At 36.5% G+C, this 25,320-nt stretch overlaps 1 protein-coding gene across 5 annotated transcripts in view; it reads right to left on the bottom strand.

Annotated features, from left to right (window-relative positions):
- The window catches only part of CADM2 (cell adhesion molecule 2), a 582,226-nt gene that overhangs the window by 187,001 nt on the left and 369,905 nt on the right, over positions 1-25,320 (bottom strand). For 2 of the 5 annotated variants that reach the window (XM_040055583.2, XM_040055580.2), the window contains exon 2: positions 17,088-17,114. The exons of the other annotated variants lie outside the window; for them this stretch is intronic. In XM_040055583.2, coding sequence (XP_039911517.1) covers positions 17,088-17,114 — 27 coding nt within the window. The remainder of the gene's footprint in view (positions 1-17,087; positions 17,115-25,320) is intronic. 5 annotated transcript variants of the gene reach the window in all.

Genomic DNA, 25,320 nt, shown 5'->3' on the forward strand with positions numbered 1-25,320 from the left:
CACACACAGATTCGTGACTACAGAAGAAAAGTCAAAAGGATAATTAAAAAGCTTGCTCCCCATCCTCCATTTTGAATTTATGGTGCATATGTAGGCTTCATTTAATATCACTAAAAATAGCTAAGAATCCACATTATGTTAAAAAAAGAAAAAAACAACGTTCAAAACACTAAAGTGTAACAGCAGAAAGGAAGGAGGAACTAAAATGTTGTTATGCCTTGTAGATGTCACTAAACAACTGGAATCTGATGCAGCAAGGATCATAATACTGGATTAGTGCGGAGACAAACAGAAAAACCAAATTGAACTGCAGAGAGAGAGAATATTTAAATCATTCCTTTGGGTATACTACCTGCAAAGGACTGAAACATCAGGAAACTAGGAAAAAAAAAGCTTATGACAAGAAGTCTGAACAGTGACAAGCAACTTTTAAAGAGTCTTTAACATGCTTAACTTGACATGTATAAAAGTTAGTTTAGTTTCCAAAGAGCAAGTCTTACTATTTGCTAAGAAATGAAAACCACGTAGTAATTCTGAAATTTTATAGCTGAAATAGCTTGGGTACAAACAAGGCTTTTAAAAACAAAGAATTGCTAAAGTATAGCAATCACTGGGAAAAAAAACCAACCAAACAAAACAGATAACAGGACATGGAAAATTACATCAAGCAAGAGAAAGATGAAAGAATAACCTCCATCAGAAAATGCTTAAATGACAAATTGATAGATGTCACAGAAATGCATCAATTCTAATGATATTCTGTTTAAAAAAAAAAACAAAACCAAAAAACAACAACAAACTTTACAGTCTTTAAAAAGCAGAGAGGAACAATGAGAATTTTCACTTAGAAATGCATAGTTTGTTGTTTTGAATTATTGCTGGAAATGGAAACTTAAAACCACCTTTTTGTAATTTTTTTTTTTTTTTTTTTTTTTTTTTAACCTTAAGAATTTGAACCTTAAGAATTTGAAGAATGGAATTGTCTCAATGAGTTCCAACACATTCATTTACACATTTATATATAGTCTCTGGCTGTATCACAGCATCAAAAGAGGCATTCACAGAACACAAGGTCTATCTACATTTTCCTCCTAGAGGTCACAAGAAATAACAATAAATACTTTAAGCTGAAGCACAGAATAGACTATACTAAGGTTTCTAAACCAATTTTCATTCTACTTCAAGTTGTGTGTGGAGGGAATTGGCTAATAAAAAGTCTTACACACAAAATCCATTACAGGAAGGCTCATTTCCCCAAAAGTGGGTCAGAAACAATTTCAACCTTGTTAACGGGATGGGGAAATGACGACTGTTGAAACAAGCTATGCAAGAAAGTGATTTTAAAGTCTTTGTTTTGCACCCAACCCCATAGTTGAACACACAAATTTTAAGGGATCAAAGCTAGCCTATTATGAAGCATAAAACTATCTCTGCTGAGAACCATAAATTATGTATGGAGCAGGCATATTTACTAGTGCTGCTAGTAATGCAGACATCTCTGAATGAGCACTGACTGCTGAATGCCTCATGTTCTTTTATGATGAATTATGCAGGAAGCTCCAACACAACTCCACTAAGGTGCTGGAGTTCATGTACAGGAGGGCTTGAGAGCCATTGAATGAGTGGCAGACAAAAATATTACCTTTTCTTCCTTTTACTCAGGTCCAACATTTTGCGAAGAGGAATTGCCACTAACACAAAAATGAATAAACTGAAAAAGTCAGAAAAAAATATTGTCTTCTCCACTTCTCATTTTTTTCGTCTCACCTCCCCTCACCACATATCCCTACCTCAAGTGATGCAGCTACATAAAGCTTTGAAGTACTGACTGCAGCGATGCACTAAATTTCATGAACAAAAAAAGGCATTTGAGAATTCAAGATCCAGCATGGTATGTCAATCATCTTAAAAAAAGAGGAAGAAGAAAAGGGCTTCTTTCAAAATAAAGATGGTTTCAGAACAGGTTCATTTATAGTAAAGGCTCCAAAGAATCTGAAATAGTAGTGGGGAATATCTATGTGGCCCAATGAGGCACAATGAGCTCTTCCCAGCTCTGAGGCAGTGAGATCCAGAAGCCATCTGCTCCGCTTCTACCCCTGTGCCTAGATTGCTTTGATGCACGACTATGCCCTAGCTGCACTATTTCTGATTCAACACCTAGGTTAGCATCTCTCTCTGGTTGCCTCAATGAACTCCACAAACTGGAGTGAGAGCAGGGATTTTTAGCAGGCACAATTGAAACCAAGTGCAGGTTTTCCCATCCAAATGGGAAGCTCATAAGGAGACAGCAGTCTGTCATCTAGCTCGTTCCAGAAGGTTGGGAAACCAATCTGAAACCCCCACACGCAGAGTCATTGTGAGCCTGCTTGGTTACCTGACAGATGTGTGGACTTGTGGCTGTGAGCACTTTATTATTTCCTAAAACAGAGGGATGAACTTCTGTAGGGAAGCTACTAGATTCAGCTAAAAATACGGTAAAATACACTTAATATTCAACTTGCCTTAATATCAGGAAAACACCGAGTGTAGTTTTCCCACTAATACTCAAAAGAGGTTCTGATTCCAATTAAGGTATCATAGAATCATACCACAGAATGTTTTGAGTTGAAAGGGACCTGAGGATCGTCTGGTTCCAACAACTCTGCCACAGGCAGGACTCCTTCCACCAGAGCAGGTTGCTCAAAGCCCCATCCAGCCTCAGTGTGAACACTTCCAGGGATGGAATATCCACAGCTTTTCTCTGACAGTAAAGAATTTCCTCCTAACATCTAATCTAAAACTACCCTCTTTCAGATTAAAGCCTAATAGGTCTTTCCTTATTTCCTAAAAAAATGAGGGTTATATTTCCTTTTTTTGCAGCCAGTGGGAACTTCACCACCTTCCCACAACTTTTAAAATATAATGATTTAGCCACTTCATCTGTCAGTACCCTTAGGACCCATGGATATATGAAAGTATTTTTCAGCCCTTGTGCTATTTGTGTTATCCAAAGCCTTTTCTATTTATTTAGACCTACAGAAAAGTAAAATTATATAATTTTCACCTTCTTTTCAAACCAAATACACTGGTTTAACACAGTGCATTTTTTCTAACTTCTCATTTAAAGCAGGTGGTTGAATTTTCAAATCTTCAGGGAAAAATATCCATCTTGGGCTCAAACTTTATCTGTCTCAATTCAGGAGAGAGGATTCATTTTTTTTCCCTTTAAGAAAGTTATAAACCTCATCTTGAAGTCTTTGAAGATGAAATGTATTTTCCCTATGCTCCTAACTTCAGCAATGGCCTAGAGACTTAGCAGGAAAGTAGGTCATTAGAGTCCCAGATACTTTCTTTGACACAGCTAAATGACATTTCTTCTGGAATCCAAATGTCATTTTTGCCCTTTATTCTTAGAAAAATAGATGTCAATCCCCACTAGAAAACACTGTGATCAAAACTTTTTGATAGAAAATTTAAATCAATGGAAAATAAAATAAGTTGGAGGTACTGCTTCTCTCCAGTTTCTGTTTCATATCAATTTTCTAGGCTTCCTGGGCTGCCCAAGGATGTCTCAGCTGCCAGTCTCTTCTGTTCAAAAATGAATCTGAAAGTATCTAAGGCAGCATCTGTGTATTTTGGAGGCTCACAGAGTTCAAGATCCAAAAAAAAAAAAAAAAAAAAAACTGCTTAGTTTCACACTGATTTAGAGAAAAAGCAAACCTATTTTAGTGAACTTCCATGCTGCAATCTGACTTCACACTGTAATGCATCCAACAGTCACACAAAGCCTAATCACAGCCACACTGGAGATAAGGGAACAGCAATGGCTGAAACGCAGAGCTCAACAGGTTTTGAGTCTAAATGGCTAATTTCAATCACAAGCCACGAGTTGGGAAGCCTTGTCTCTCCTTTACTTGTCACCATCCTGTCACTAGCCTGGATCTCTCCTCCAGCACAGCAGTTCTTCCTCCAAGGATTCCCACTTCTCCCACGCACATCTTAAGCATGGCTGCAAAATGTTTCAGACTGACTGGTGTTTTGTGTTTTGCTGTTAAGCTCCCCCAGGATACACAATTTGTGTCCAACAGAAGCTCACATTGCACACTCGAGGAAACAAAGCAGAGAGAAACAGGAGAACAACGTGTTTGTAAAATGATTTACCACGAACAACCCATCAAGTTTCATTACAGAGACCTCAACAGCCACAAGGCCTTAACATCTGAATGGCACAAGTGACAGAACACTGAAAATGGAAAAAAAGCACACAAAAAATCCTTGTCAGTGGGAGGCCAGGGGTTGGCTTACTGGAAACAATTCTGAAATTCAAATCACTATGGAACCTGAGCACAAGAAATACGATTTAGTTGAACTCACATGTAAAATTTCTGTAAGCATTTAATTAAAAGTCCTTTCCCACTTAATTCAGTGCCATCTTCCTCATTTCAGGAGTTCCTTCCTGCCATCACCCTTCTCACAGGCCTCAAGTATATCAAACTATTGTTTTGCCTTCTTTTCTGTAAAGGGCTTTGACCAGAAACCAGGGAAATGGTTTGGACAACCTTGCCTCTTGAAAAAAAAGAAACCAAAAAAAAAACCAAAAAACCAAAACAAACAAACAAAAAAACCCAACAAAAAACAAACAGACCAACCAGGAAGATACAGAATCTGTTTTCCTAGGAAGCAACTTGAGATATTAGAGAAGAAACATACAACTAGTGAAACTCTAAGAAATTAAAAGGCCTCATTTCTGCTCCAAGCATGGAGAAAGCATCTTAAAGCCAGTCTAATCAGAAGAAACCCTATGTCAAGGTCATACCAGATTCCTTTATTGCCAGTGAGGGATGCAGACAGACTGTTGCATTTACACTGTAACTCAAAACTGTACTATTTATACTTTTTGCAACTTGGTTCCATAAATTCAAAAACTTATGTTTTCATGTCAATATACACTTTCAGCCATAATCTTGCACTCTGACAAGCCAAGTAAATGACTCGACGTGGAAAATGTTAATCTCTGCTGGTCACTGGAACAGGTGTTGAGCTCCCCATGACACTACACCAAGCTGCTGACAGAGTAACAAGTTGTGCCTCCACAGGAGCAGCAAGTCTGGTACTGAGTGATGCTGCACATATTCAAAGAGGAAAAAAAAAAATAAAAAAATCATTCCCTGGCTGTCATGGATCACTGCAAAATCAAGGAGCATCCCTGAATACCAAGAATTCCCAAGGAAAAGCTTTTATAATGTAAAATAATGCCATGAATGCCTGGGGGAGAAAAAAAAGAAAAGGAAAAAAAAAAAAAGAGAGAAAAATATATAGTCATTTTAAAGTCCATCAATGAGGTACTGATAAGCTTGAGAGTGCGACCAACAAGCAAACAGGAATTATGGAACAGAATTTTCAGCATCTGTAGATTGGAATGCACTGGAAGACAGACATAAGACACTTCAAGAATTAAACACAAAGTGATGCAAAAACCAGGAAAGGTCCAATAAAGTCCTTTAAAGATACATGGCCAGGCCACATACAATTCTGCTGGTACAGAGCAGTTATTTCACATACTAAGGATACAGATGAAGTAACAATATTACTACAAAGTTCATGAAAAAATGACCAGGAGAAAATTATGGTGAGAAAAATGCAAAACCCCCACCTATCAGGAAATTATCATCTAGGCAATATAGACATAATTTATGTTAGAATTTTTTTTTTTTTCTGTAGCTCACTGCTTGCCTTTTAACCATCACTAAGTGGCATTACAGTTGTTAAATATCAGTGTCTTGACCAAAAAATCCCAGTTAACAAATCCACTGCCAAGTCACCTTGTGCAGATTGGGAGGGATCAGTGAATTTGTTCCCTGCAAATGACCAGGAAGAGGTGAAATCTAAAAGTATCATTCAGGCAGAAGAGGGCTGATACATCTCAGGAAGTGCTGGACAACCCTTTAGGACTGCAGTAATAGAAATGAGAAAAAATCCCCATGCACTGGGGGATTAAAAATTGAAACTTCAGCTATACCTTAGAATCTCGTTAGCTGAGAACAACCAAGCTGGAAGAAGACACATTTTCTAATTTATCACTGGATGAGTATGAATGACCAATATGAAGCAGCTTCAAGGGAAGCAGCTATAAGACAGCTGAAGTATTTCTGGCAGATGTAGGGAGGCTGGATAGAAGAGATGGGGTGAATCCCAGATAAAAAAACACTGGAGACTTTTCTGCTCCCTTCAGTCAACAACAGCCAATAACATCCTGGAAATAGAAGAGTCTGAAAAATATCTGTCTGTCTACCAAAACAAAGACTGGGAGAAGAAATTATAGTTACGTGTATTATTCACAGAGATAAAAAAGTTACATAGGAGAAGATGTTTATAACTAAAGATAATCTTGACAAAGTAAAAAGTTATGTGAATATGCCGCCTCTGGAAAGTAGAAGAGTACACCTGTCAATTGTAAGGGAAGAGTTCAGAGCTTCCCTAATAAAATAACCAGCTGAGGAGGAAGAGAAAAAAAAAAACAAACCAACCAACCAACACCAAACAAAACCCAACAAATCCACAAGCAAACAAAAGTTCACAGCTTTTCAGAAGAATGAAGACCGAGGAGGAAATGCGTATCTACAGAGATTGGTCTTCATGATCAAGAATACCTCTCATAGCTGCTCACGGTCCTGAATACCAAGCACAAAAAATCTGCATTCTAAAACCAGCAGAATACTGGCTTGAATACTGTTCTTCAAGAACTCAACCAAATTCACATCTTTTGGGAAACATGTTAACATTTTTCAGGTAATTCTGACAGCTTTACAGCCAAAATTACTGATAATATGGCACCTTATTTAGAGTAATTGTCACAGGAAATAACACTTTGCTCTTCACAGAAGCACTAAAGAAAGTAGAATTTATTTTTAAAAGTGTAAAGTTATTAAAATAGTTGTCACCAACCTACAGAAACTACTGGATATATTTTGGAAGATATTTAGATCAGATCAAGATGGCAGCTGAATAAAGGAAAATCATTTACAAGAGCATGAAGAGACAAGACAAGGGGGAATGGCTTCAAATTGAAAGAGAGTAGGTTTAGATCAGGTGTTAGGGAGAAATACTGGACCTTGCTCACTGCTGCTGTCCCAAACCCCAGAAACTTATCTCAACAGAACGCCAAGGCCCGCGTTTCCTCCTGGGCTTCTGAAGAGAGGAAAAGCCAAAGATCAGGGAAATTCTACTATGTCTGCTCTGGAAAAGCATTTTTACTAATCTGCCTTCTGGGGAATATTTATTGTTGGAGCGGGATGGGTAGTCCATTACGATAATCATTACAAAAATTAAATTCTGTAAGAGAAGCCCAACCACGGTAGGGAAGCCCATTCATTCTATTCATTTCTGTACATAACATTATCTGAAAGAACACTGAATTATTAGCTCATTAGTGTTACACACTAAATTGTAAATTCCTAAAATGCAAATGGACATTAATGCAGGGATTGATATTCTCCCTTCATTTCTGAGCTTCTATTTGGAAAGCATTAGCTGATACAATTTACATATTCAGAAATCAATGATGAATAAACAAATATTGCTTCCCAAAACATATGAAAACAGCTACATCTGAAGGAAATTAGGTAATGAAACAAAGGATTTCCAATGACAGGCTTTTTGAATGAAAAGGGAAAATACACAAAAGGCAAAAAAATTCTACCTCGAAAAACTTAACAGTTATGTAGAATTGTTTCTTCATCAACTAAAATAAATCCTTTTTCTCCTGATACACCACACACAGTACATATAACGTATGCATATAGAAATAAGAAGAACTGTTAGAAGAAACAAGCAAATAGGAGAGTCGACATTCACTAAAGAAAAGAGGGCTGCAGGATCCTCAGTACCAGCTAACAAAAGATGAGTGTACCTGTGGGAAACCAGAGGGATGCATTCTATGTATACAGGTGCTAACATAAACCAGGAGTTTATAGTCTTATCTTTGCTTGCACCACTTAAACCAGATTTTGGCAAACTGACAGTGACTTCTATAAGACACATGGGGACCTGAAAAGCCTAGGAAGAACCTCCACCTCCGGCTGCTGCAAAGGCTGGCTGCAGTATTCCTTTCCATGGCCTTCTTCCCAGTGTTTCCCTCCCTCCTGACAGCTACACTTAATTTTATTTCAAACTCCTTAATTTTCTTGCTCATTTCCCTTTGAATGATTTTTTGTCAAGTTACAGTGTTTTAAAGATTTGTATCATATTCTTTAAACTTAGAAGACTAAGCTGGAATGACGGTTTTTAGCTAGCAGGTCTCTAGGGAGCCCATGAACAGAATGCTGAAACAACAATTGAAAAGAGACAATGTTTAGTGGTTTTGGGGGGAGGGAGTGTTGTGTTTTTGTTTGTTTGTTTGTGTTTTGTGTTTGTTTGGGTTTTTTTTTTTTTGTTTTGGTTTTATTTACTATATGTTATTAATCTATTAGTTAATCTATTTTACTTCCAGATCTGATTTTATAGAATCATAGATTCATAGAATCAGGACCCTGAAAAGAAAAAACTGAGATTTTTTTTCTTTCCATGCTTTCAGGTGCAGCAATCTGTGAAGACCAGGAACAGATGCACTCATCTGTTTAGTTTCCTGGGAGCTTGTAACAGCTTCCAAAACATAAATGGCAGGGGTTCCTTCTGAAATCTGCAATTATTTGTGATACTCCAATCAGAGCTCTAGATCTTTTACATGGACTAAGAAGCTGCATAACGACAATGTGATGTTGCCAGCTAGTTTTTAAAAGAGATCTTATTCACTTTTATCAGCTTAACAGAGAAGGAATTGGGTGTTCTGCAACCGGGTGAGGAGTGACTGAGGATATTAATTCAGAATCCACATTTTAGGTGCATGGTAAACAAACAATGAGCATTTCTCTCTCCTTTATAACTAGTGATCCATTAGATCTTGTGGTCAACACAACATATATCATCCCACCATCTCTAATCACAGCAGGTTTTTTTTTAAGTAGTAGTGTATGAACAGCACAGGAACAAAAATCCCTCCAAAGTACTCAACTCAAGTGTTTTCCACTACCTTTCCTTTATATTCAGCCCATAATTAAAATGTGAGGAAGACCTTGAAGTTTTCAGCCCTTGAAAGAACCCCAGAAGAATGCTGAGCATAATGCTTACTTACAAAGAACTAGAGATCCTTATGAAACTATAATAGCACACAAGAAGGCAGCTTAGCTGATTTAGGCCTTTATGCTTCAACCAAGAAACCAAGTTAGAATTAATGCAAAACCACAAATGGTAGCAGTGATGGTGAATCCTCAGCCATTTAAACACCATGTGTTTCACTGACCATTAAAGTAAAATAAATTCTCTGAAGATCTGTTCTCATACAGAGATTTAAGGAACAAATCTTGAGATCTGACCTAATGCGGAAAATCATTAGAAGTCCTCTGGTTTTCAAAAGAGCATTTGAGGAAAAAAAAATCCTTATATTTAAAGCACTCTTCCCACTTCCTTTTGTTATAAAAGCACACTGGAACAAAACCAAACCTGAAAGAAAAGCCTTTATTTTTAAAAATGTCTATATCTTAAGAGAAATAAAAATCAGTGACCATGTATACCAACTATTTTATTTTCTCCTATATTTAAGTATTATTATCAATTCCCTTTTCTCTAGAAGAAATTTTGGAGAACAAAAATAAACAAGAAAAACCAAACCTCAACAGAAGTTGAGAAATTTAGATATTTAGGACAAAGAAGTTGACAAGCAGCCTCATAGCAGCAGCTCCATCCAACTGCCAGATATCAGGGACTCATGCCCAACAATTCCACAGGATGCAGAAAATATGATGAACACATCTTGGGAACTCACTATATCCTTTTGATTGTGCCTAAATCAACAGTCTAGACTCTGAAGCAAAGTGTTTCATCTGACTGGAATCTGACAAATTACCTAACTGAGCCAGCACAGGGCAATATGTGTCTGAAATGCAATGCGCTGCCTTCGGAAATTCTTTGCAGATACTCAGAAGGGTTCAATGCTCAAAACCATGACCAGAATTACAGCAGTACATCCATTCAAATAGCAAATAAAGCAACCACGTTTCCAGCAGAGTTCTATTCAAGTATGGCAAGCTCTCCTAATACACTGCTTTCGACAGTCTCACGTGCTTAACACCCAAATGAGCACAGACAGATTTAAAAGGGAAATAAAAATAGGCAATCAGAATTTGTGCTAACCATTGTTGGGGTAAGAGTGGCCTATCTGAAAGTTGGCGAATAGGAACTGATAAAATGCTTTAGTCAATGATAACCAGGTCCACCTCAGAATGGAACTTCCTCCCTAAAGTCACTCTCCCACAGCTGTGTTGCACTTCTCAAGTGTGAAAGCAGACACTGTGTTTATTCCATCCCAAATTCTTCTGCATTGCCTAGAAAAAAAAACTTTTAGTCAATAAATGACTGGCACATTGGCTCAGTGTAGATGCCTCTCAAATAAAATGGACATGTTGACAGCAATAGCCTGCCCTTACAGATCTTTTACCTTCCTTTGCTATCCCTGTGCTGTTAGAGCAGCTCTATTCCATATTAACCTGCAACTTTAGTGAGTGAGTTATACAATCACAACTGTTAATACTTGGTTTTTTGCATCTGTTCTGGAAAACAGAATAAAATTCATTAAAAGCAGTAAAGAGGACACATCGGTTTGTCAAACTGCTGCTTCCAGCACTGCTCCATCTAAAAAATGAAAAGCTGATTCATGTTTTTTGGTCTCCTTATTATGTAGCAGGACTTGGGACCTTGAAAGGCAGAAGAATTCTGGCAGGAACTGAAATAGTGAGCATTTAGACTGTGTACACATGACATCATGTGGAAATCTCAGCTTCCTTAATATTGGAAAGATCTTACAGATATTAGAGCCAAGTATTTCCCCAGTATAATTACAAAGAATAAAGAGAAGTCAGCAACTTTCTTAAGAACTATTATCATCATTATGATTCCAGCTTTTCCCCCTGAGGATCACAGCTGGAGTTTGTAAGGAAGAAAAAAAGACAGGAACATATTTTGTGAGTTTTCTAAAAAACCCTCTGGAACTCAGGCAACTGCTTTCTCTCCCACACCTCTTAGGAAAAATGGCATATATACAATATACTTAAGTAGATATGCATGATTTTTTGAGATATAATTATAATGTTTTACATTATCTAATGGAAAAGTAAACCGTGAAATAATGTAGTATGTTGATCCAATGCAAATTTTTGCATTTAAGAGGATATTAAAAAAATTCAACAAGATCCAACACAATTTGAAATTTAAACCTTCACAGTCTTTCTGCACTCTTAACATGGGCATTTCAACACATTTTCACTTCCAAACTTTCCTGTTTTTTTGTTTCTCTGTGGACTGTCTTCACAGACAAGCATGAAATTTGGTTCTACACCACCACTTTCTTCCTCATCAGAAATGCTGAATATGAGAAAACTCTGACCTTAACGTCCATGAGAAATCATGGAGGAAAACTGAAATCCGTATGGTTCAGACTCGCAAGTTTAACCAGCGGACAGAATTTAATCCTTGGAGGAAAGCACAGGCTTTATATACTGGAAGCAGTGACTAAACTACAGGGGAGGTAATACCAAAGAGACAGTAAAGGAATGGTTATTAAGGCTACAGTGGCTTTGTTGTTCTCTCTGAAAGTACAATCACTTATAAATACTAAAGGGGCTTTTAACACCTTAAAGTGACATATGAAAACTCTACCTTTAGAAGTCAAAACTGTATTTTGAATAAAAACATCATAAGATTTTATAAAGAAGAGCTCCTCTACTTCAATAGCACTAGAATATCTGAAAAATTTCAATCGGGCTTCAGATCCCACTATGCTACTACAACAGTCTTGGCAAGCTTTTTGTAATGACCTTGTAGTAAAGGTGGAATATGACAGGTTTTTATTCCTACATGTCTCAGGGGTGAAAGCTTATAACCATAAATAAATGCTCTTCCAAATGACTGATTTATGTAGTTTCTCTAGGCTCTATATTGGATTCACACTTTCAACATCTATACACTTCCACTTGTTCGCAACTTTTGCCACAATATTTTGCAGAGTGTCATTTTTGCAGATGATACCCTGAGTTATCTATTCCTCAACACAACAACAACAACAACAAAAAGAAAAGGGAAAAAAAAAAGGCAACAGCAAAGCTACTGCCTGACCAATGTCAGCAGCTGAACAGCTGAGAACTTTGTGAAGATAATGCAAATAAGAAAAATAGTAGTGTTTGGGTCTCCTTTGTGTACGTTTATTTCAGCCTGCTCCTTACATGGACAGCTGCTGTGTTACTGACTTAATTCTCTGATAATTTTCTGAATGAGAAATATGCTTGGCTAATTACATGTACTGAAGAGAGGAGTAAAACTGGTAGGTTTAGACCTGTAGGTCTTGCAATTGTGTTGACAAGTTCTGGCCAACACAATTTATCTTTTGTATGGTTTTCAGTCAAAACTCTGTTATGAATGAAACCTATTCTTTACTTATATATTTACAAATATGCTTATGTGGAATATACACAATAAACTTTATCATATGCTGTAAAAAAATTAAAGAGATGGCTGGGTAGAGCATGACCAACGAAGAAGATCTGGTGAAGTCCTGAGAAAAAAAACTGATTCTTAACTAAAAGATAACGCAAGTCATTGAACAACTATCCAGGCAATAGCAGAGTATGTTGGTACAGCACTCTTCACACAGTCCCTCCTGACTTAAGCTTTCAAATAAGCTGATACCAATTTCATTGACATAATGAGAACAAACAAATCAAGTGAATAAAGTCCAGAGTGATCTTTGCCTCCTGGATAAGATGCTTTTAGACAGCACATCAACTGCTATGATGATTTATATTACAGATCGAGATGTAAGCCTTAAGTAGCATTGTTAAAGCTAAATTTAATCTTATGTTTCTGAAAGAGAATCGGTCTCCTCTTTCAAAAGTAGGGTAGAAACAATATACTTCTGCATTTGTAGAAGAAATTACTCAAAGAAACAAAATGGTTTTCCATGGTTCTCAAAAATAGAGTTTCTTTGGGATACAGATGCAATAAAGGTCAAGAAAATGACACAAGTCAGAAATCGCCTGGATATCCAACAGGCTACAAAAATTAGTCCTGTTATATCCAACTTGTGAGGCAAGTGAGATAGAGTTCAAGGCACTTACAGTACTTAAAGAGTAACACTAAAATAGAAAAAAGTTTGAAGGTATTTTCTGTTAAAAAGACATCTCTTAGAACCATCAGAAGTACAGCTTTTATGCCAGTTTTTGAGCGAGAATATAGCATTGTGCTGATACTACAGCATTACTTTGCTAAGAGAATCAGTGGCACTATGATACAACTGGTATTTCCCTGAGAAAAAAAATTAAAAATAGAGCTTCATACACAGTTAAAATGGGGGAAAGAAGCATGGCGGAAATAGCTACCGATCTAATAGTTTTTATACAGATTGCATAGTATGGATCCTGCAATATTAAAGCAGTCACGTCTTCCTCTCTGCAAAAAGTCTCCTCTTGGGAACTTAGGAATCTTCTTGGCAATGTCACCATTTCTAATCTGTGGGCCACAGGAGTCTTAGGAACAGGAAAGAATGTTGCACTTCTCAACAAGTAGATGGTAAGAGATCTTTCTGGAGAGCTTGCTTTCCCCTCCTGTAATAGAAGCTGGCCTTTATATTCTTTTTTTCTTTATAAGAAGTTGCCACAGTCATCCTCAGTACTCCTAATCAAAAAAAAAAACCAAAAACCAACAAACCAAAAAACGCCCCAAAACAATGACAACAAAAAGTGCCACCAAACAAACAAAAAACCAACAAACCCCACAACCAAAATTAACAGAAACTCTGATTTATACTTTGAAGGGTTAAAAACCAATTCCGTAACTACAGGTTTGGGATACCTTGGCAACAACTTTTTAATAGCAGATGACCCCAAATGTATCAAAGAAGTGAAAATGAGGAGCACAGAACCCCATTGCACAACTAATTACATTTGGATGAAGACACTTGGCCCTCTCTTCCACTTGCTGTCTGGAAATTGACACATCATTAGCAGATCTGGTAAGACCACTGAGGCTGGAAATTTATTGTTAACTGTTGTCAGAAGATATCTGCAAGAATCTTGTCCCAAAATTGTCGCAACAGTACTTCTTAAGAGGACAAGCAGTCTTCAAAGAAGTGCTCTGCTAGAGGAAATGTTCATTTATGGAGATCAAGTTAAACAAATCTCATCTGGTGCATTAAGAAATAGTCCTTAAAATATTCATGCACTGGATAAAAACCTCTGATAATCTGAAATTTTCAGGTGGCATCTTCCGTTTCTGATTCATCAAATTATGTCCTGTAAATAACCATTTTCATGCTTAATTTTTCCTCCCCACCACCCCTTTAAACCCTTCTGAACTAGACTTCTCAGAAATGTCCCAAGTATTTTGCCCATAAGCATTCTGTGGCAGCATCTGCCCAAGAGTCTAAAGGAAGATCTGTCCTTCTGCAAAAAATCCAAGTATTTACCCTCTCTGGAGACCACAAAAAACTTCATGCGCCTTCTTCCAGGTAATAAAAAGTCTAAGAAAGAAAACCATGGTAAAAAACAAGCAATCATAGTACAATTCTATCCTGGAGCTGTGAAATCCTTGAGATACTTCAATTTGACTGGAAGGTTGTGAGCAAACATTTAAGTGGGTTTTACTTACTTGGTAGCTCAGTCCAAATGACCTGCAGACCAGATGACCTTTCAACCTAAATTGATTCTAAGTGCCTCAAAGCAAGGCTAAAGTAGAGAGTTCAACAGCTGCTTTACAGCACTTAATACAAGCAGTCTTCAACAAAGACCGAGAAAATACTTCAGGAAACAGCATTGAATGCAATGTTTGAGAGCAAAGACTCTGGTGTTCAGCTTACAGACAATTCCACAAGGAAAGGGAGGGAAGCGGAGACCAGCAGGAGTTTTCCCATGCTAACAATGCACAAACAAAAGGCAGGTGATCCCACAGAATATCACTTAATAATGTGCTCTGGAACCCTCAGATCTTAGGGCAGGCATGAGGTCAGCTGTGCCTTGCTGAAAATGGCAGCACAAATTCCAGACTTTCAGAAAGGAAGGATGAAGATCCATACATAAGAGCAAAGACATAAAGAATGGCTGGATTTCATATTATAAGTGCTAAAAGAGAAACTCCTCCTGAGAATTCTCTCAGTTGTGAATTGATGCTTCGAGTGCAATATTAGAGAACTGTTTTCCAGTTAAATATTAGGCTTGAAAAGGAGGAACAGACCTTTCTTTACTGCTTAGACAGAGTAATGAGAAAAGCAGTAAGGCATCATCTACTTCATGTCTTCCACCACAGGAGATTATAAAATAGGTCATATGCTTTTGGTAAAAGACGGAACTACTGCAGGACTGAAATCCTTGTGGATATTGGGTGCTTTCATCACAGGGCTGTTCAGCTCCAAAGGAAAAGCTGAGGACTTCTTGAAGGCACTGTGCAGCTGAGCAAGAGATCTCCAAAGATAATGCAGATCACAGTGTCTGTCAAACCTCGTTCAGTATATAGAGTTTCAGGTGTGCAGTCAATATGCATGTGCACTCCTGAAATAAGGGTGTATTAATGCTCACAGATGAGTGGTACCCGTGAGTAATTCTGACTCATCCTACAATTCCTGTGCCTCCAGGGCAGCATCTGTTTGAATGGCAATATATGGGAATATCACCTAATCACTGAATACTGATGAGATTGTGTTTATTGGCGCTGAAAAGTCGCTTCTGCGGATGTTGTTTTGGTTTTGGCTTTTTTTTTGTTAATTATGAAGGTCTCAGAGTCTTGACTGCTGTTACACAGCATCACAGCTGAATACATAACAGTACAGAAAGGGGTATAGCAAATTTCAAAGCATGCATAGGCAAATAGATCAATTTGACTTTGTTCACTCCCCTCATTCATTTCACCCAATGCATGCAAAGTTTCTGAGAAAAAGATCTTAGAAAAAGCCATGCAGGGGTTAAAAAAACACAAAAAGACAAGCAAAATACAAACCTGAGCTGTATTTTAATTAGTGGTTTAATTATTCTAATACATAGACACCCTCAACTGGCTGTGTTTTCTTTGATTATTATTGTTCTGTAGCCTCAAGCTAGGCAATGTATGGAATTGAACTTTGCCAACATTGAGAATCTTAACTTCCAAAATACATGTAAACTGGCATAGATTTTTGCCTTAAAATCTGATGTTTAATTATCAGACAACTCAAGTTTATCTACCAGAAATAATATAAAAATTATAGCAAAATATGTATTTTCATGATTTTCTATGAAAATATATGTTCATACATATAAATGAACATGCATCTGTATATATAAACACGTATGCATGGATTTATGCGTATCTATAAGTCAAAATACACCCCTCAGGTTACATTTGCTACATCACTGCTTCGTTGAAATTCAGGGAATGGTTTACAGCACTGCTGACCTTACATGATTAGTTCTGAAAGGTTTACTTCTTTGTCACACTGATTTGTGGCAATCACCTTGCTGCTCTGAAGCCATAAATCTCTGCAGATATCATAGTATGCTTTTCTATATATTAGTGTGCTATCAGGAACAGTGATGATAATTTATACTAGTGTGAAAAGACAGGGAATGCTTAGGAGACACTTAGGAGTTCATTGTTCTCTGTTCAGATATTTATGACTATGACTAGAGATAAAAAATATAAATTACATTTACATATTTATGAGAATTTTTATGCAATATCTTCATTTCGATTAAAATGCCATCAATATCCCTACATTACTATAATGCAAGTCAGAAATCTAACTACAAAGCACTTAGTTTTATCTTTTTCCTAAAACTTCCCTATTTAAAGCAATTAACAAAATACAGCATGAGCAGCGCTGAGTGACAAACAATGCATTTAGGTGCAATTAGAAAATTGTAGAGAACTAATCTATCATACCATAGGGCCTAAAGATATTTTCCTTTGTTTGGAGAAGCAGAAACAACCTTGGGAGAAAATGCGTGGGCTGCAGAACCCCATGCAATGCAAATTGAAGGGGGCAGGCAGAAACTCACCTCTAGCTTTGTTCTTTGTAGCAGCCACTGGAAGCAAGGAAAAGATTGCACAAGAAGAAGAGAACAAAGATAGATTAGACAGAAGTTTGAGCAAGCAAGAACACAGAGAAACTTCATCACTATCGATTCAAAGCTAACAGACACCGTTTCTAAGATTATTTGACCTGTTTATTAGAGACACTGCTGTGCTGTGAGAGAATTCAGATCTATGATTCTGTTAGAAACCTTGTGCTGAGAAGCTGGAAAATACACCAGAACACACACTCAAATAGGCATGATGAGGAGCGCAGAAAAATCACAAATCATTAGTCACAAGTAGGTGAGAACACGTGCACACACATTAATGAATTCTAAAACTCAAAGCACAATTTGCCTTGCCAAATGTACGTTCTGAAGAACCTAAATCTTATGTCATCTCCTTGCTCCTATTTCTTGAAACGTCATTCTTCTGTGAAGCTGACGCAAATAAGCATCAGTTAACCTGCAGATACCCTGATGATCTGCTGTACAATCACTACTTTTCTTCATTGAAGCCTGTATCTTCAGATCGTTCTTGCACCCTAACAGAGAGTGCAAACCAAAAGGAACAGATGATATTTCAACCGACAGTGACCAGTGTTCAAACTCAGAGAAACAGGGACAGACACTACAGCCTTCCTTGAGTATCCTGAATCCACATAATTTCATGCTAGTGGCTCTTCACACCAAACAGGGCAACAAAACCAAAGGCTGTAGTTTAAAATGTTTAACTAACAACCACTCTATCACCAAAATAAACAGAACCATTGTTTTCTGAGGGTCAGAGATAATGTTGTTGAAATAAAGTATTACTCAGAACCCAATTAGAATGGAATCACTCTGTTAATGGAATAAATTAAATTACTCAAAAAGATGCTATCCACACCTCTTTAAATTCACAAGTACCCTCTGAGAAGGCATTCATTCAAGAGCATCTCCATGAAAACAACAAACAAACAAACAAACAAACAAAAACAAATAAACAAAAAAACCCAAACCACAAAATATGTAATTCCTCTTCTGCTAGCCCTTCTTGTAAGGCAGAACTATATCAACAATTCAAAGGCAGCTATGCTTGAGACCAAAAGACATTAAAGAAAATGAGAAAGCCAAAACCGTTTTCTGGTGTCTTTGCTTCTTTTGTTCATATCTAAAAGTTTTGGGATTTTTTTTTTTTCTTTTTTCCTTTTTTGTCTTTTTTTTCATCAGGTGTCTCACCAGTCAGTCTTTACTAAAACAAGTAAAGAGTGCATAGCAGTGAAGAACAAGTTGCCATACATGAAGAAATTGCTGAATACTTGAAACTTTTAACTTTATGAAAGCATTAAAATATCAGTTCCCTAACTTGCTTTTACCTTTTTTTTTTTTTTTTTAATTTTTTTATTTAATTTTTTTTAAAATTTTTTTTAAATTTTAATTTCATCACTGATCCCTCCTTTACTTCCAGGTTCACCATTGTGACTTGTCAACATTATTCTTGCAGTGAAAACAACACAGAAATTCTGCTTTGGGGGCGTACAACGAGTGCAGATGCTTCTGCAGAGCTCTTTCCATAGGGCTGTTTAACAAGATGGGTTCACCTGCAAACTGCCCGTAAATCTTGCATGCACTAAAAATTGCTTGTGTAGTATAACAAAATTAATGATGCCATTCTAATTTTATAAGAAGTGAACGGCTTCTCCTTCATGCAAATCTAAGTTGGTAATGAATGCACTGAGTTCATCAACCTGTTTGTTTTCTTACGCTTCCACTTTTTTTCCAGTCCCGAGAATTACATCTATGTGAATGTATTATCACTTCCAGCCAGAATAATCACATAAACTTAACAAAGGTCTGGAGAAAACACTATCTCCCTGTCCCCACCAAAAATTTAAAAGCAACAGGGGACTTTGTAATATATATATATACACATATAAATGCATATATTAAAAAGATATATGTACATGAACTCTTCAGAATATATATAAACACAGCTATATGCATGTGTAAGTGATATAATTTGTGTATGGGCACATATATGCATGTATATCAAAAGAACCCACACACTCCTTGATGAGAACAGCTTTATTTTGAAGCACATGCACTAGACAGAGAATTATTACCAATCAGTAAATAAAGAAAAGATATAAATGAGGTTGTACATTATAATTGGAAGTAGGACAGGTTACTAGGCTTGTTAGGCCAATTAAAACTCTCTGCAAAGCCACTAATAGAGGACTAGATGACAGTAACCTTCTTAAAAATGTCATGTTCAATACTTGTAAGTTTTCCTACTGACAGCATGGTCCAATTACAAGTCAATTCATAAAGTTCAAACTGCACAACAGCCAAATTAGCTGAAAATGGTCTTTCAAAATATAATTCAGCCTACAGAAGGCAACTAGCTGCAGCTGATTCCATCTTTCTTATACTTAGCATGAGGCAAAATTCCCTTTCATTGCTACCATTGAGGTAAGCTTCTCTTTTTTTCAAAGCTGAAAGAATTTTCCTCACTTCCCTCTTTACTCTCCTTGTCACTCTGTAGAGAGAAGACAATTTTCAACCTATATCCATTATGTTTGAAAAATTTTACCCACCTCTTATTATTACATGAAAAGCCATAGAAGAAAAGCAGAGACAAATGTTTTGAATGAGCACCATCAAGACTGAAATATAGTAGAGGGAAGCTGAGATGTTGGTTGGAGCATCAGATATGGGAAAAGTCAGTGTTTTATGCCACTGATGTCACTGACAAAAGATTGTAGGTTTTAACAAACAATATTACAGTCAAAGAATCCACTTTTACTTTAAATCTTCAGCAAGTCAGTTGATTTATCCACATTTCACATAACACATTCTCTTTTTTCCCCACTCAAACTTCCTTGCTTGCTGACAAAAGAAAGAAACTCTTCAAGGTAGTGAGTCTACCTCACCTCAAAGTATTATATGCACATACTACTATATCAGGATGCTGATTTGAAACTTCTGTAATACAAATAAAACAGTTTAGGACTGGCCAGTAAAAATTTTTGGGCACAATGTAGCCTAAAATCTGGAATTTTCTGTGTATGGCTGGCATACTTTCTTTGTCTAAGTTAAGTAAATGGATTAAAAGGAATCATTATCCATTAATCAGTAAATTGATAAAAAAGAATGATTTCTGATATTTCCCTATGTTCAGGGATAGCTGTGAAAAAAGGACATTTTAAGGGCATTTTTCTTTAGCTACCCTGTCTTGTATTTCTTAGGAAAATTATTCTGGACAGGGAGGTATACTACAGAAACCTTTTTGGAATTTAAGGAAAAAAAATTAAAGACCAGCGAAGAAAGAAGGACAAAGTAGGAAGAAAGACCATATTTTCAGAAGTCAGCTTGAAAGGCATGACAGAGCTACTAGATTTCTAGGTAAGGCCAAGAAATAAATCTCTTCTATTTTCTCTAGCAAGGTTAAACAGTATTGTATTTTCTGAAGGCTCTTGTGGTCACAGCATATGTAAAACAAAAGGGCTGGCCACCAGGGAAAGGTCTGTGAGTGAGGGGATCACAGAACAGCAAGAACCCAAGGTCAGTGATCTCAGGGGAGTCCCACTATGAGAGAAAGAGGAGGAAAACTGTGCCAGGTGCAGCTAAATTTCACAGAACTAATGTCTTTCAGTGCATTTTTACATCAGAAAAGCAATCCTGCTGTAGCCATGCCACTGAAACAATCTTTTAAAAATCATTGCCTAAATGTAAAAACCTAGATTCAAATTTCAAAAACCCTAATATACCCTTGCTCTCAGATATCAATAATATATTGTGCTTTATTTTATGTGATACATCTTTCTGACTTCTTGCTTTTTGTATGCCAACAATTGTTAAATTACATTCTTTGATAAATGGTGGCTACAAGTTGTTCAATATTTTCTCCACACTCAGCCATCTCTACACTGTTCAATTTTGTAGACACTTTTAGACAGATTTGATATAGCTTTTATTTTATTTTTCTCTTATATGTGATTTATTATTCGATTTGGAGTTTTGTCTTTTGTCTTTGGAGAAAACCACATCCGTCCAATTACTTCAATAGCTCAATAAAAATAAAAAAAAAGGAAAAAGCATTTCCCCCAGATATCCAGCTAACCTAACCTTTTATTTCAAAAAATAAGGGGAAAGAAAAAGGAAAGTGAAAGGTTTGAGGTCAGTCTTGTTCTCATTTCACCTACTGGATGCATTAATATTGCAGATAGAGAAACACGCAGTAAAATATTTAAATTTTATAATGACTAAATACTGCATTCAAGAAAAAAAAACAAGATGAAAGTTACATTCATAAAGTACATAGCATTTATTTTCTCCCAAATACAGTAACCTGCACTTCCAGCAATTCTGGAGGTCTTCTCATCTTCAATAAAAAATTAACACATCACCAGTCATATGGATGCATTTATTCATCCGTATTTTTACTCCAGCCTTAAAATCTTTTATGATCATAGACTATGAAAAATTATCAGGGAAGCAATTTAAATAAACATTCCCCACCCCACAAAGTAGGAGGGAACAAACAACAACAACCCCACAGCCCTGCTCCCTGACACATCCAACATATAATTCAGATTTCCAGGAATTTTTTTTTTGGGGGGGAAAAAAAAAAAAAAACACCCCACAAAAAACACCTACAAAAAAAACCCTACTTATTTTTACACTGCCTACGTTTAGAATTTTCTTCTAAAATTTTTAGGATGATGATGACTCCACTGCATTCTTTTCCCTTTGGATAAACAGACGGATTATCACTGATCATTTAGGTCACCTAAATGCCAGCTCTGAATCTCTGACTGGAAAAGCTCCTCTGTGTGGCAGAAGGCCTTACCAGGATCATTTCCTCCAGAAAATAATGTAAATTATTAGGCTCTCACAGACTAGAGAGCCATTCAAACAAAGATACCCACATGTGCTGCAATGAAGAACCCTTCCCACTCTCCTTTTGAAAACCACCATTTTCCAAAAGCAGCTGAAGGAGAAACAAACCACCACTACCATCTGAAATTCATTGTGGGAATTTGAGGCTCCTGAATGCAGGAAGACATTGCTGCTTAGACTTGAAGAGTGGCCAACAGATGACACAAAAACATGGGATCTTGGGAGCTCTTTTAGCTTTGGATGTAGTTTAAAAAAAAAAAAAAAAAAAAAAAAAAAAGATACATTGTCATAGATAAATTTGTTTGCTTCTGATTTTCTGATCTTTCATTTGATTCCCCTTATGGCTATGCCTTTGCATTTTATAGTGAATATAATTTTTTATATGTAAGTCCTGCACACTCTTCTCATGGAGATTCCTACAGTATCAGGTAGTGGCATTTAAAGATATAATAAGAATGCATATATTCCGAGATAAGCCTTCCTCTCTTTATGTATATAACCATTAAAAATCTGTGCAGTCACGCCTATGTAACTAAATGGCATTCAAATGCGTGACCTTCTTTTATTCTATTAATTCTGTGTTCTACCTCTGCATCATTGTATCTAGAACACAAGTTCCCAAAATGACATCAGGTAATTTCCCTCAGAAACACAAAAAGTCTTGAAGATACAACTGAAAATGGGACAAAAATGCAAATTGGAAGGATTGCGAGGATGTCAGCTGCTGCATCATGTGGGTTTGAAGTATCAGGAGTTATCTTTGGACCCCTCCTAACTGATTGCCTAATATATTGCTAAAACCTTTGGTGATGGGGACTTCAAAAGCTCTCCAGATCACCTCTTTCTGTCTGTGCACAGTTGTCCCTCTCAATAGCAAATTGTTTTGCTGATATATTACTTAACCATTATACGTAGGAGACTGGTGCAATTCCTTCACCCTTCTCATATGTTCCAGGAGTTCAAATTAAAGAATGCATATTTCTATAATGTAACTCTTTGCAAACCTGATGATTTATTATTCCTCTTGTATGCTTAAAAAGAATCTAAACTTCCTCAGTATAAGTTTTTCAACCTTCACTTTATTGCCTTCCTCAGTTTTAAAGCTGTGACTAGATTATCACATGCAACAACATTTATTATGCAATACTAATCATAAAATATTGAAAAACACGTCGCTCCATTTTCTTTCTGAAAAGTAGGGTATAAATATAGTAATTTTGTTCTCAATACTCATTATGACTGGCATGATGGAGATCAACAGAAGCATCTTATAATCTAAACATCACTAGAGTTCGGGATTCCAGCTGTAGCTGATTCACATTAGCAGCTGGAAACACGCAACACAATGTATTACAGGATACTGAAAATAGAAGATGAATATAATCATGCCCTAAAGGGCCCTCTTAAAAATATTGAGATAAGACTCTTTGCCCATCCCAGAATGCCAACATTATGCATGTTTTAATACAGCTGGGCATGTAACTTCTATAAGTGATGCAAGTTGCAGCTAGCAATTTTATCATAAGCTGGGTTTCCCTAAAACATCAGAGAAATTTCACTTGCAAATCAATAATTTAGTTCATGAAGAAAGGTAAATATAATTTTTATATTTCATTTTACTAAGGTAGCAGAATGTTTTAAGAAGTATGTGTAAAGAACTCTGGAGTAGTAGAATTAAGCACTGTGATAGGCTGTAAGCGGGGTTGTGTCAGGCAGAGATACAAGTCCTCAGTTCTGCTCTCAGATCTCTTTCACAGTTACTTCAGAACTTAAATATTTGAAAAGCTTTAATATTCATTCATCCCCCTCAAAAAAGCTATCAAAATTGTTAGTCATACAAAATGTGCATACATACAAACTTGTCCAGCTTCTCTGTTTTTGTCAGGTCTCCAGAATAAAGAGAAAGGAAGAGATCCTCCTTGGAAACACTTAGCCAAGTACTTAATTGTTTGTCATCAGGTAACTGTGACTGGGCACAAGCAGCTGTAAGCAGTGAGCTTTTTTTTCTTTTTAGATCTGCAGATCAATACATGCAAAACACCTCAAACAATGCCTTGTCCATTTTACTCAGTCCAGGAGCAACCTGTGACATCCATGTCTCATGTAGGTTTGGTTTTTGATAAGGTACATTATTAGAAATAGAAATTTCCTGCGTCTACTATGCTCATATATATTCCTTTCTGGTCACAGTCCACAGGTCAGATAACACAGAATTTTAAGGGTTTTGTATTTGAAAATAAGCTCCTATGCAAGCTACGTGAAATTAAAAACAAACAAACAAACAAAACACACACACACACAATTTTATGAAAAAAATACCATAATAAACTCAGTGCAGAGCTCAAACAATTGGATTTTTTTAGGTTTAAATGGACATCTATGACCTAAATCTAAGTACTTCTATAACTGAAGAACTGGAATTTCAGATCCATTAGCAAACCAAATATGGTAGTTTTATAAGACCCCTAAATACAAAATAATAACCCCTTACCCAAGATAGTACTAACAATGGTCAATTGACTCTGGTCAATTTTCATCCTTACTATTGACTCTTCGAATTGACACCATTTTACATTGCATATCTGAAATTTCACCTGACTATAGGCATTAACTTAGTAATCAACTTCTCATAATAAAAACCAAAACTAACACTTTTTAATTTCCTGTATATCATTCTAAGCTTACCCTAAAATTTTCAATATTTATGTATATGTGTGTTGAATATACAAACTAATGGAGTTAGTCAGCTATTTCACAATTTTCTCAGTTATTAAAAATACCGCAGAAAATTCACAAATTGAAGCAATTCACAATTCCAGACTTATGATTTCATTTCATGCCCACTCCCACATTGCTTTTTAATAAAGAAACACAGGCCAACAATGACAATAAGATGGAGGAATGGATACCAGAATCTGCAAGCATATACCTCCATATTCAGAACATGAAAACTCATAAAACAGCCATTATGTTTTTCAGACAGAAAAAGAAAGTAGTATTAAATTCAGAATTTCAAACATTATTTGGAAAGCTTAGAAATAAAGTTTCAGAAAAAAACCTGTAATTGTTCCAAATGTTATAATTTTAATATCGGCAAGAGCCCCATTTTGATTTGCTCTGAGCATTAAACACAGTTTTTATTCCTTCTTGAATTATGCTGCCCCTGTACTGAAATTGTTTGTAGGCAAGAATCATTTAAGAACTGATCTGTGTTTACAGCAGATGTACACATTGGCCAGAGCTCAAAACCAGACCAGATACATTTCATGAACAGCTCAGTTTTGCCAGAGAGTCATCAAAATAAGGACTTATTAGAGAAGATTTTAGGCAGGGT

The sequence above is a fragment of the Hirundo rustica genome, chromosome 2 (genome assembly GCF_015227805.2).
Source record: "Hirundo rustica isolate bHirRus1 chromosome 2, bHirRus1.pri.v3, whole genome shotgun sequence".
Taxonomy (NCBI): domain Eukaryota; kingdom Metazoa; phylum Chordata; class Aves; order Passeriformes; family Hirundinidae; genus Hirundo; species Hirundo rustica.